General features: G+C 36.6%; 1 protein-coding gene across 1 annotated transcript in view; it reads right to left on the bottom strand.

Moving 5' to 3' along the window:
- BACH1 (BTB and CNC homology 1, basic leucine zipper transcription factor 1) overlaps window positions 1–11,840 on the bottom strand; it is a 39,886-nt gene that overhangs the window by 19,707 nt on the left and 8,339 nt on the right. Inside the window, exons 2-3 of the mRNA XM_006862516.1 lie at window positions 5,062–6,405; window positions 1,959–2,165 (exon numbers count right to left, since the gene is read on the bottom strand). Of these exons, the coding sequence (XP_006862578.1) occupies window positions 1,959–2,165; window positions 5,062–6,405 (1,551 nt within the window). The remainder of the gene's footprint in view (window positions 1–1,958; window positions 2,166–5,061; window positions 6,406–11,840) is intronic.

The raw sequence follows: 11,840 nt of genomic DNA, 5'->3' as shown, positions 1-11,840 counted from the left end.
TGGCCCAGGATCGGACATTGTTTCGTTCTGTTGTGCATGGGGTCGCTATATGAGTCGGTTCCGACTCAATGGCACCTGACAACAATAACAACAACAAAGGCATGAAGTGACTGGCTTACAAGGTTTCAAGAGGGAGTTTAGTTTAACAGTATGTGTGGGAAGAAAGAGTCCCCACTGAATAGTTTTCATCTTGTCTACATGGGTCGGTCTAGTAAAAAGAGATGGGGCTAACATTCTCATGATATGATTCAATAGTGAGTAACTGTTATCATGACTAATTGAGACTGCCAACAATTGTAAAGGTATAAGTATTGTAACAATAATGGGGAAGCAGTTAATCTTACAGTACAGAAACAAAGGACCCTGCGACCATCAAGGGAGATGAGCACAAGCAGAATGCTTAACAGTATCCAGAGAAGCAGCGACACCAGAGATGGAGGCACAGATGGGGACATGGAGAGAGGCAGCAGCTGAGAACTCTAGATTCATGAGAAGACAGGGACTAAGATACAATGGCCAGGAGGCAGACTTGCAGAATGTGCCTTTTGGTGTGTAAATTATTATATAAGCCTGAGTGTTTGTTTTTTTAAATGAGCTAAAATGAATAGAGAGAAACACTGTTAACTGATGGTACATGGAGGGGATTATAATCATTGTGATGAAACAATATGTATGATTTGTTGAATGTAAAACTGATGATCTGCCCCGTAAACTTTCACTCAATCCACAATAAAAACTTGCAGGAAAAATAGAAAAAAAAGAAAGTAGCCAAGGCCTCTCTTCATCCTTGATATTTGAAATTTAGCACAACCATTAATTATCCAGTAATCCAATATCTGGCTTTAACCAAAAATCATAAATAAGACCTCTGAAACAGAAAAAAAAGTAGTTCTAAATGGTAACCGTTCCCACCTTAAACATATTCTTCTGTAAAAGTAACTGGTGAAACAAACTTCATCAGGGTAACGGTTTTCCTGGGTTTTTATACTTTTTATATACTTTTTGGAGATTCGGAAAACTGGATAAATTCCACTAACAGCTGTTGATAAATTACAGCTAGGTAAAGGAGTCCTGGTGTGGCACTGTGGGCTAATGCATCAGACTGAAAAATCATTTTAACTGGAAGGTTGGTGGTTCAAGCTCACTAGCTGCTCCTTGGAAACCCTATACAGGGTCACTATGGGTCAGAATCGACTTGAAAGCATTTAAAAACAACAATAAAGGGAGAGGCAGAAGAACTATAAAAAAAAAGCAGAACTAAGCTCAAATAGTATAATAAACCAAACCAAGCCCACTGCCAGAGAGGCTGGTAGGTTCAAACAACTGACCTTCCAGTTAGCAGCTGAGTACTTAACCACTGCACCACCAAGTTTCCTAAATACTACAATAAAACACCCCATTGCCATTGAGCTGATTTTGATTTCTCCACATTTTTATATAGTTATAATTCTTCATCCTTTTGTATAGCCCCTGTGTCCTTAGAGAAAACCTACCAATACTATCCCTTTGGTATCATCAAATTAGTCATCATAACCTTCTGAGATGACTTCTCTGCACTGAATTTAACTGGATTCCCAGCAGATCCCCTCGGAAATCACTGTTCTAATTGAACCTTTTTTAAAAACATACCCAAATGAAACTGCATTCTTTAAGTGTAGTACTTAAAGAACTGGTCTGTAGACATCCACTGATAACACAGTCATATTTAATTAAACATGTTTTGCTTAGGATAAACCTGTGAATGTACATATGAACTGCAACTCTAGTAGCAGTATGTTTTGACTTACCCTTGTAATTATTTCCTCTACAGATAAAAAGGAAGAGACAGAGGGAAGGTTGGAAAGGGAAGGTGGAATGAAAGGAAGGAATGGAGAGTCAGGGAAGAAGGAACAAATGAAAGAACGAATAAATGAGCACATGGACCTAGCAGAATTTAAAAAGAAACTTGCTATAGTTACCAGCTTCTCAATTTCTGATTCAAGATTCTGTATACAGTCAAGTTTTCTCTTGCGGCAACGCTGTGCAGCAATTCGGTTTTTACTTCTTCTTCGAATATCATGGATGCAATCCAGTTGTTCTGGAGTCAGTTTGTGCATTTTCAACAATGATTGAAAATCATTTCGAGAGAGTGAAATTATTCGTTGTTCGTTGAATGGAAGTTTTCCCTAAAATTTGAAAAAACCATGAGTAAACTGTTGTTATATTTTACGGTTATATTTAAATCTAAGAAGTTTCCTGGAGCTCCATTTAGACGTAAAGAAAAAATCCCTTATAATAATGGTTAATAAATTAAATTGTTACTTCTACTCTATATTATGAAGGGTTAAGAGAATAAGTAAATTGAGAAGATTTATTTTTCAGTAAGTTAAACACTGCTCATGTTAAGTGGCAACCACTTATAGGGTGTCCAAGGAGTAGCTGGTGGGTTTGAATCACCTTGCGTTATCAGTCCAATGCTTATCCTGCAGCGATATACCAAAAATCCAGTTAAACACTACTAACAACACAACTATCAACTAATTTAAAATATAAAAATTGAAATTTACAGTTATTTAATTAGGACATCATCTTTAAGCCTCTTTCTAAAGAGTCTTTGATGTGTTTTCCTTCAAACAAAAGAAATCTCTACGCTATTTTCTGAATGAAACTACTGTATAGCATTGATTTAATACTGGCCTGATCAATTTTTAACATAACTCAGAAATTTTGATCAGAAAAATATAAGTTTCAAGCAGCTTATTTAAAAGCTATATACTTTACTTGCCGATGTACAAAAAAAGGCTTTAGAAGGAAATGTTATGATTATTTTTAAGACCTTTTCAACATACTTCAGTGTGTACAAAGGCAATCACAATTTTTTCTAGTAACAAAACTGTGAAATTGTCTAGTTATACTATTGAATATGCCAATGTAATAACTGTCGGTCTGGCAACATATTTAGCTTATGTTTCAAGTTTATAGGTATCAATTACAAAAACTGCTGTCAAATTTTCTATTTTCAGCATTGTTTTATAGTGTCAAATATTATATTTACAAATGGTATAAATATAACTCATGCATACACTTCTTAAATAAATCATCAATCAGCTCCTTCCAAAGGAAAAATACCGCATTTCAAACCTATGATCAACAGCTATAAAAACCAGAGAGACTACTAAAGAAATTTGTTGTCAATTTCCGTTGACTCAATTCCAACTCATGGTGATTCCACGTGAGCAAGAACAACTACTCAATAGCGTTTTTCAAAGCTGTAATTTTTCAGAGGTAGATTGCCAGGATTTACTTCCAAGATGCCTCTGGGTGGTTTTGAACCACCATCTATTTGGTTAGTCATCCAGAGTCTATTCATTTGAAATAACAGACCCTTATTATTGGAATTAGGTTGTTGTGGTTAAGCACCGTGGAGTCAGTTCTGACTCACATTGACCCTGTATATAGGGTTTCCAAGAACTAGCTGGTAAGCCTGAACCACCAACCTCGTGGTTCAAACTGACCTTATAGCCCAGTACTTATCCTACAGCACCATATCAGGACTCCTTTTAAGATTGTTGTTGCTGTTGTTAAGTGCCTTCAAGTCAGTTCTGACCCATAACAACCCTGTATAGGATTTCCGAGAAGTGGCTGGTGAGCTTGAACTGCCAACCACGTGGGTCAAACCGACTTTGCAGCCAAGAACACCCTGTGGAGCCATACTCCTCTGTAACACATAAGGTCTCCATCAATCAGAATAGACTTGACAGCAACTAACAACATCAGCAGTATCATACCCCACTATACTTAACTCATACTAAATTATAAACACATTCATCAAGCTGATAGTTAAAACAACAAAGGAAAATAAGAAAAATTTCAGGACAAAGTCCAAGAAAACTTCACATTAAGAGCTACATCTCTAAAATTAGTCACTGTAAAGTAACTGATCCAAGAATAATTTTTCTTTTTCCTCTTGTTTTGTTAAGTGCTGTCACTTCAGTTCCAACTCATAATGACTCTGTGCAGAGTTTTGAGGAGTGGCCAGTGGGTTTGAACCACAACCTTGAAGTCAGCATTCTAGTACTTATCCTTTAGCACCACACCAGGGCTCTTTTTCCTCTTGGACAAGGTATTTCATTTAAACAATTCAACAGCCAACATATAAAACCATTCCATAGTTACTACAAATGCATCTTCGGAACCAACTCTATGGCACACGACCACCACCTTAAATATGCTTGGTAAAGTAGAGGAGTCAAGTGAAAAAGAAGACCCTCAACAAGATGGACTGACACAGTCACTGCAACAAAGGATCAATACAGCAATGATGGTGAGGACGGTACAGGACTGAATTACTTCGTTGTTCACACAGTTAATGTTGTTAGGTCATTATGGCTCTGACGCATGGTGATCCTATGTACAACAGAACTAAACGCTGCCCAGTCCTGTGCCATCCTCACAACTGTTGTGTTTTGCCTGATCCTGTGCCATCCCACAGTCATTGCTATGTTTGAACCCACTGTTGCAGCCACTGTCTCAATCCATCTTGTTAAGGGTCTTCCTTGCTTTTGCTGTCCCTCAACTTTAAGTATGATGTCTTTAAGGACTGGTCCCTTCTGATGGTATCTCCAATGTACCTTAGGATCCACAAAAATAAAGGATTTTATGTCTTCTATTAATAATAATTTTAAAAAAGAACAAGAAGTCCTTCAACTTCTTACTATGTTGATTGATTATCACATGGCATTATAGTTAACTGTATAAGTTAAGGAGTCAGTGAATTAAGCACCTGGCTGCGCTTTGGACAGTTGGTAGTTTGAAACCATTAGTCCCTCTGGAAAAAGATGAGACAATCTATTTCCTTAAAGATTTACAGCCTCTGAAAGCCTATGGAGTAGTTCTACTCTGTCCTATACAGTTGCTAAGAGTTGGATAGTGGGTTTGGGTTGGTTTTTGGTTTATGAATTTCCTTCTCTTTCCCTGAGCCCATTCACACCTCTAGTGGTACAAACAGGAGACAACACAGAGAAATTTCTAGTTGGTTGTGGTTAAAAGAATAAACTACCAACACACTCATTTTCCCCTCACCTCACACTCCTGTTCTCTGGCTGAAAGGGATTCACTGTCTCCTTCTGTATCCGTCTCAGAGTCATCTCCCAAACTAATCACACAGGCATATGGACAAGGTTCCTGTTGCGGTTCCGGAACATAATCATCACTTCCAATTTCCAAATTGCTTGAACATCCTTCAGTACTTAAAGTACTTATAAAAGGGCAATTGACAGACCTTAATGTTGTAAAAGTCCTCTGACCTGGTTCTGGGCTATCACTGATCCTGATACCCAACCAGGGACACTCAAATCGTTTCTGTGAATAGATCTGTTCAGGAACATCTTTAGCCACAGCAGGTGATAATTGCATTTGGCAAGCAGAGTCTGTGCTACAAATGTCACTCCAAAAGCCTTTAGCAAGGTGTTCTGCCACCTCTCGTTCCACACTACTCCTATCGCTAGAGGTAAGGTTACTATCTTCCCTGGGCCCAGAGTCAGATTTCAAATGTACATCTTGACTTCCACCAAATGCTTTCTCTTCTGGGACTTCTGTACCTGATAAAGGCTTTTCTGTTAATACTGTTGTGTTCTGCATACTAGAAAAATTCAAGTCACCATATTGGTCATATGTGTGTAAAAGAGACAGAGAATAGAGCCCAGGAGGATCTGTGGAAGAACTGTGAGGGAAAGGAGTCACTTCTGCTTTTACTGCTGGACACTCAGAAGCAGGATCTTTCTTCATTTCTTCATGTTCTGCTGGTGTTTTACCTTCTTCACATTTTAAAACCACTTGTAAATCTGCACACTCCTGGACTGCTCCTAGACATTCATCTTCAGATGTCTCACTTGGCTGAACAGAAGAAACCTGAATGTCTTTGACATTGGAGTCCATGGTATGGATTCTGTCAGTTCCAAACGCTTTTTGGAATTTTCTGTATTTAGGACATAAAGATGGCAGAGGAAGAGTACCATCCTTTTCTAAGCACACAGACTCGCACGTTTGACTGGCACTGTCTTGTAAAGGAAGTGATACTTTTGCATTTCCTTGGTACTGGCTGAGTTTACACTGAGGAATCTGAACATTCTCATTTTCCAGAAATTCCTCCACTTCATTAATTTCTTGATCTTTTTGATCCAAAAGTGAAAATTTAAGGTCAGTTTTTTGACAGTGTGCTGGAAAGCATTTTTTTCTTGGGTATTCTGGTTGGTCTGCAGTGGAGTTCGAACACTTAAATTTGAAAAACTGAAAGCAGGATTCCTCAATATTATGTATACCTAGAAACTCCACACACTTGCGTACTTCATCCACATTGTCCTTATTTAAAATAAGCTTAGCAGTGTAGACGAATTGAATTAAAGGTTCAAATCCTTTAACTGTCACCTGTTAATATACAAAATAAAAACAACAAATACATTATTTGAAAGCTATCTAATAGATAAATCCATAAGAAACAGAAAAGCAGTAAAGATGAATAACTTATTTACGGAAATTACAAAATAGGCATTTTCCTTTAGCAATAAAAAATACTTTTTTCTTAGAAATGTAAAGCTAAGGAAGTCTGGAAAACCACATATATCATATCTTATTCATTGAGACCATATACCACACACACATTAAGATTTCACTCCTAACTACACATGCGTTATGCTTTTCTTATGTCAGGCCACAGTGTTCCCACACTAGCTGGAATAAATAAAGCGGGACAGACACCACTTTCTGCATACATTTAGGAAGTACCAGATGTCTGTTGCCAGTCCAACTCCATGTGGCCACTATATTCCAAAGAAGTCCAAATACAACTGGAGTTCTTTTTAACAATAAAAAGCAAATGTAAAAGTATCTACAGAGTGCTCCATTGTATATACACAGTAAATAGCTAACTATTATCTTTAACTCATGCCCAAAATCTCTAATAATAAAACTGCTAAAGATTCAGATTTTAAAAAAGAAATCTATGTGAAGTATCTATATGCCTATCTTGTTTCAGCAAAGATTCGGAGACTCTAAGGGAAAAAAAAATGTTGAGCAGAAACATGTACATTTACACCAGGGTCATCTTCTGGCAAAGGGAGAGCAAATGGAACCTATTGAACTGCAGAGAATAGTCTCACTCTAGGTTAAAAATAGGAAGCAGTTTTAAAACACTAAGTTCATATAAAAAAGATAAATTATTTGTGATCTTTGTTAAAACATGCCAATCAATGACTATGCAACTCACTTTTAAATAGTGCTATGAATTCAGAATCGACTCAAAGGTTTTAAGCAAAAAGCAGTAACAACAACAAATGCTGGTGAGAATGCAGAAAAATAGACCACTGCCGGTGACACTGCAGAATGTTATCGTCACTCTGAAAAACAGTGCAGAGGAGTCCTGGTGTGGCACTGTGGGTTAATGTATCAGACTACAAAGCCATTTGAACTGCAAGGTCGGCAGTTCAAGCTCACCAGCTACTCCTCGGAAACCCTATACAGGGTCACTATGGGTCGGAACTGACAAGATGGCACTTAACAACAACAACAACAGTAAATTACTTAATCTGGCTCTTTTAGCCATAGTCATTGTGATTCCTACAAGGTGACTGGGTGGGACTATGCAAATAAGGTTCATGGAATTTGTGATGGTTCAGATTATGTGTCAGCTTAGCTCGGCCATGATTTTCAGTAGTCTTGCAGTTATGTAATGATTATAATTGTTCTTCATTTTTAAAATCTAATATAATTATCCTCCATTTTGTGTTGTGTTATAAATCCTAGCTTCTATGCCAGAGGTTATGGTCCCATTTAGAAGTGATATTAATGAGGCAGGATTAGGGTGAGATGTCTCTTCTGTCAACACCTTATTAGAAGGTGTGACTCAAGTCACCATGCTTAACCCTTATTCATCACACCCTTGCACAGCCTTGCTCAAGTTAAGGGGAGCTTCCTTGAAGGTAATATATATGCATATATATATATATATAACTGTTCTCTCACTTGCTCTGGATCCTGCATCCAGCTCAACATCAACTACTGACCTTTGGTTCCTGGAACTTGATCTGTTGATTTATCAGCCCCAAAACCACATGAGTCAGGAGTAGCCTTCAGTCTGATGCCTGCCATACATATTTGGGACTTTATAGTCTCTACAACTGCATAAGCCATTATCTAGATGAGTTCTGTGAGACTGTGCAGTGAATTATAAAACCCAAAGATAGGAAGGAATGTACTAAAAATAGTAGTAGTTAACATTTAGGATAATGGAGTGGTTCCGAAATTTGGAAAAGTTGGACATTTGGAGCCTTTAACCTCTATCTAACAGTAACCAACTTTGTGTTAATCCTTATAAAGTTTGGTAATTTCTGAAAAAACTCATAATGCAACTACTATATACTGAAAACTATGTTTATACAAAAACCTGTACATGAATGTTCATTGCAACTTTATTTGTAATGGCCAAAAACTTAAATCAATTCTATCTATATTCTTCAAAAAATGAATGGTTAAACAACCAGTGGTACACATACCATGGAATACTACTCAGTCCTAAAAGAACAAGTTACTGTTGTACACAACTTGGATGAACATTAAGAATATTATGTTGTGAAAAAAACCAATTCTAAAAGGTAGTAAATGGTATGATTCTATTTACAATAAAAATTTTAAGCAACAAAATTTAGTAGTAAAGGATAAAATAGTGGTTTTCAAGGGTTGAGAACAGATTAGAAAGGTTGGAAGGTGGTAAATGTGGTTATAAAAGGGGTACTTCTGGTGTTGGAAGTATTTAGGATCTTGATTGTGGTTGTGGTATACAAACCTTTACAGGCAGTAAAACCATAGAGAACTCAGTGAGTACATGTATATGTGCATGTACACACATGAATACAAGTACAACTTGAAAATCAAAAATCTGAATAAGTGGCTATATCAATGTAAATATGAATGGATATTTGTGATGTTACACAAAATTTTACAAAGTATTACCATTGGGTGAAAAATGTACAAGGAATCTCTCTCTGTGAATCTATGCTTATCTTAGTAAAAACTTCAATTAAAATATTTTAATATGTTAAAGTTACCAAAAAGGTATTTTAAGACAATGAGTCATATAATTTGTCACTATTGTGAAACTCTTTAAATATTTAAAAACATATTATTTATACTTCAAATGAAAGCATACATACAAATATACATGCAGACATTAGTCTTGCTTCCATGAATCAAACTTTGATCTACCCAAAAAGTTCCATTAAGTAATTTCAAAATAACATGGACTATATGTATATCTCCATTGTTTTTAATGGCCAAAGATTAGTCTAGGAGTGGGGGCAAGATGGCAGAGTAAACACTCTGAGCCCACCCTCTGCAACAAAGACATGGGAGATTGAGTGAAACAGATACAGACACTGATTCTGGAAGACTGGAAGAAGAAATTGAACAGGAGCAGTGAGAGAGAAAAACAGACCGACTATGGGTTAGTATGGCGCAGCACAGCCATCTCGTGATTTTGCAAGCAGTTGTTGATAGTGTGGCCTATGGGCACAGGGAGTTGTCAGCAAGGTGGTACAGTTCTCTCTTGTTCCCATGTCCTCCTGGTAACCAGGGGTATGGCCAATTCCATCTTTAGTTAACCCAGTGGCCAGTAGCATCCCCTTTTGAGCAGCCTCTGTTCTGCCTGGAATTGGGTAACTGGCATAGCACCCTTGCTTCTTTCTGGAGGTGTGTGAACACATCTTGAACTACACTACATAAACAGAAAACTAACTGCATTCACACTTGCAGTCTCTAAGATATCCACAAGTAGATAGATGGTGAGTGCCTGAGGATGTACCAATGACACTACAATCTCTTGGAGGAAACAGACAATTTCAACGTACACAAAGAAACAAGACATAGTAACGCAAACAAGTGAGCAAAATACAGAGTCAGAAAATATAACACCAGAAATGGTACCTGACAAAGAATTCAAAAGAATGCTAACTAGAAAACTAATGGGTTGTGAGAAACAAACAAAACTGCAGATAAAGTCAAGGAAAATATAGACAGAACAGTACTAAAACTTCAGAACTACGAAATACACTGAAAGGGCAAAAAAAAAAAAATCAGAATTGAATCAATGGAAAGCCAAATTATTGAGCTTGAAGAAAAATCTCTTACATTCATCTGCTAGAGGAACAACCAGAAAAGAAAAAAATCCAAAAAATGTCTAAGATTTATGTGGGACACTATATCAAGAAGAATAACTTACATATGATAGGAATTTCAGAATAGGAGAGACAAAAAAAAAAAAAAAAAACTTAGAATACTGTCCAAGACTGTTAGTACAAAAGTCCCAAACATCATGAAAGACGAGATATTGAACAAACTCCACACAGGTTAGACTCAAAAAGGAAAACACTAAGACATATTATTATCAAACTTATGATTAAGAAAGAATTCTGAGAGCAATTCAGGAAAAACAAAGCGTTACATACAAAAGAGAACTCTGATTTCTCAAGGGAAACCATGCAGGCAAGACGACAATGTAATTAGATGTATAATGCTCTGAAAGAAAACAATTGCCAAGTAAGAATCGTAAGTCCATGAAAATGGTCCATCAAATATTATAATGAAATTTCAGACAAACAGAAATTAAAGGAATTTGTAACAGACCAACCTTTACTAAAAATTCTAAAGGGAGTTTGTTGGACAGAGAGAACAAACAACAGTAGACAACCACCTGAGACTTACATGACATTAACACCTAGGCTCAGCCCAGAAATAGAAATATGCAGAGTAAAACAGACCTATAAGATTGAATATAGAGGACCAAAGATACAGTTGCAACAGCAAAAAACAAAAAACAAAAAAACCACAAAGTAAAAAGCTAGAATAAAGTAGTTATAAACACTTCCGAGTAAAGAGAAACTCAAATAGATTTCAAGGAAAAACTATGCTACATAAAAATAAAACTAAATGTAATTCTGAAGTCCTGGTGTGGCACTGTAGGTATAAGCATTGGACTGCTAACTATAGAGTTAGAGGTTCAAACCCACCAAGCACTCACTGGAAACCCTATATAAAGCCACTATGAGTTGAAACCAACTCAACAGCACTGAACAACAAGTTTAACCCTAAAAGCTAGACCCAACTTTTCCCCTAACACTAACCCTAGTCCTAACCATAACCCTAATAATAAACAAACTCCTAGGTCTGGCCAAAACCTAGCCATAGTTTCAATCCTCACTCCTTACTTCTACCTACTCTAACACCTCAACCTTTTTTTTTAAAAAAAAAAAAAAGGTTAATCTAGTTGGCCTCTCTTGTCATTTTCTTGGTTTTGCATCATTTTCTCAGACCTATGTTACAAAATTAATAAACAACTTGTCTATTCCCAAAACTGTACCTACAAGTTCATGGATGCAGGACTAGCCAACAACAAGCTATCTTGTAGATGCAGCATGACAACAGAAAATGTCACACAGTCTTGTCATACTAAAAAAGTACTACAGCCTTTCTCTAATATTTCTCTTAACTTGTATTTGGTGCCCCAATAATGCAAGGCTCCATGCTCTTCGAGTAGCAGTTACTTAACTAAATAAAGCAAGTTGTTCTAATAAGAGTCAGTGCAACCAGTACTTCCAGGTCCAAGAGAAAGGTCTCTCAGGGAAAGTATATTAACAAACAAGGATCCAAATGTCTAGAAGCTTAGACTCCAAAATAGGCTGGTGGGAAAAGAGGTATATTGTTAAAAAAGGTTTTAGATAGATAAGACAGACAGACAGATATAGATATGAATATATATATAATTAAAACAAAGTTTTATTTATTATATATATATACACATATACATACATACA

This window comes from Chrysochloris asiatica, unplaced genomic scaffold, assembly GCF_000296735.1.
Source record: "Chrysochloris asiatica unplaced genomic scaffold, ChrAsi1.0 scaffold00049, whole genome shotgun sequence".
Classification (NCBI taxonomy): domain Eukaryota; kingdom Metazoa; phylum Chordata; class Mammalia; order Afrosoricida; family Chrysochloridae; genus Chrysochloris; species Chrysochloris asiatica.
The sequence above is the reverse complement of the archived record's forward strand: the minus strand, read 5'-3'. Positions and strand labels throughout refer to the sequence as shown.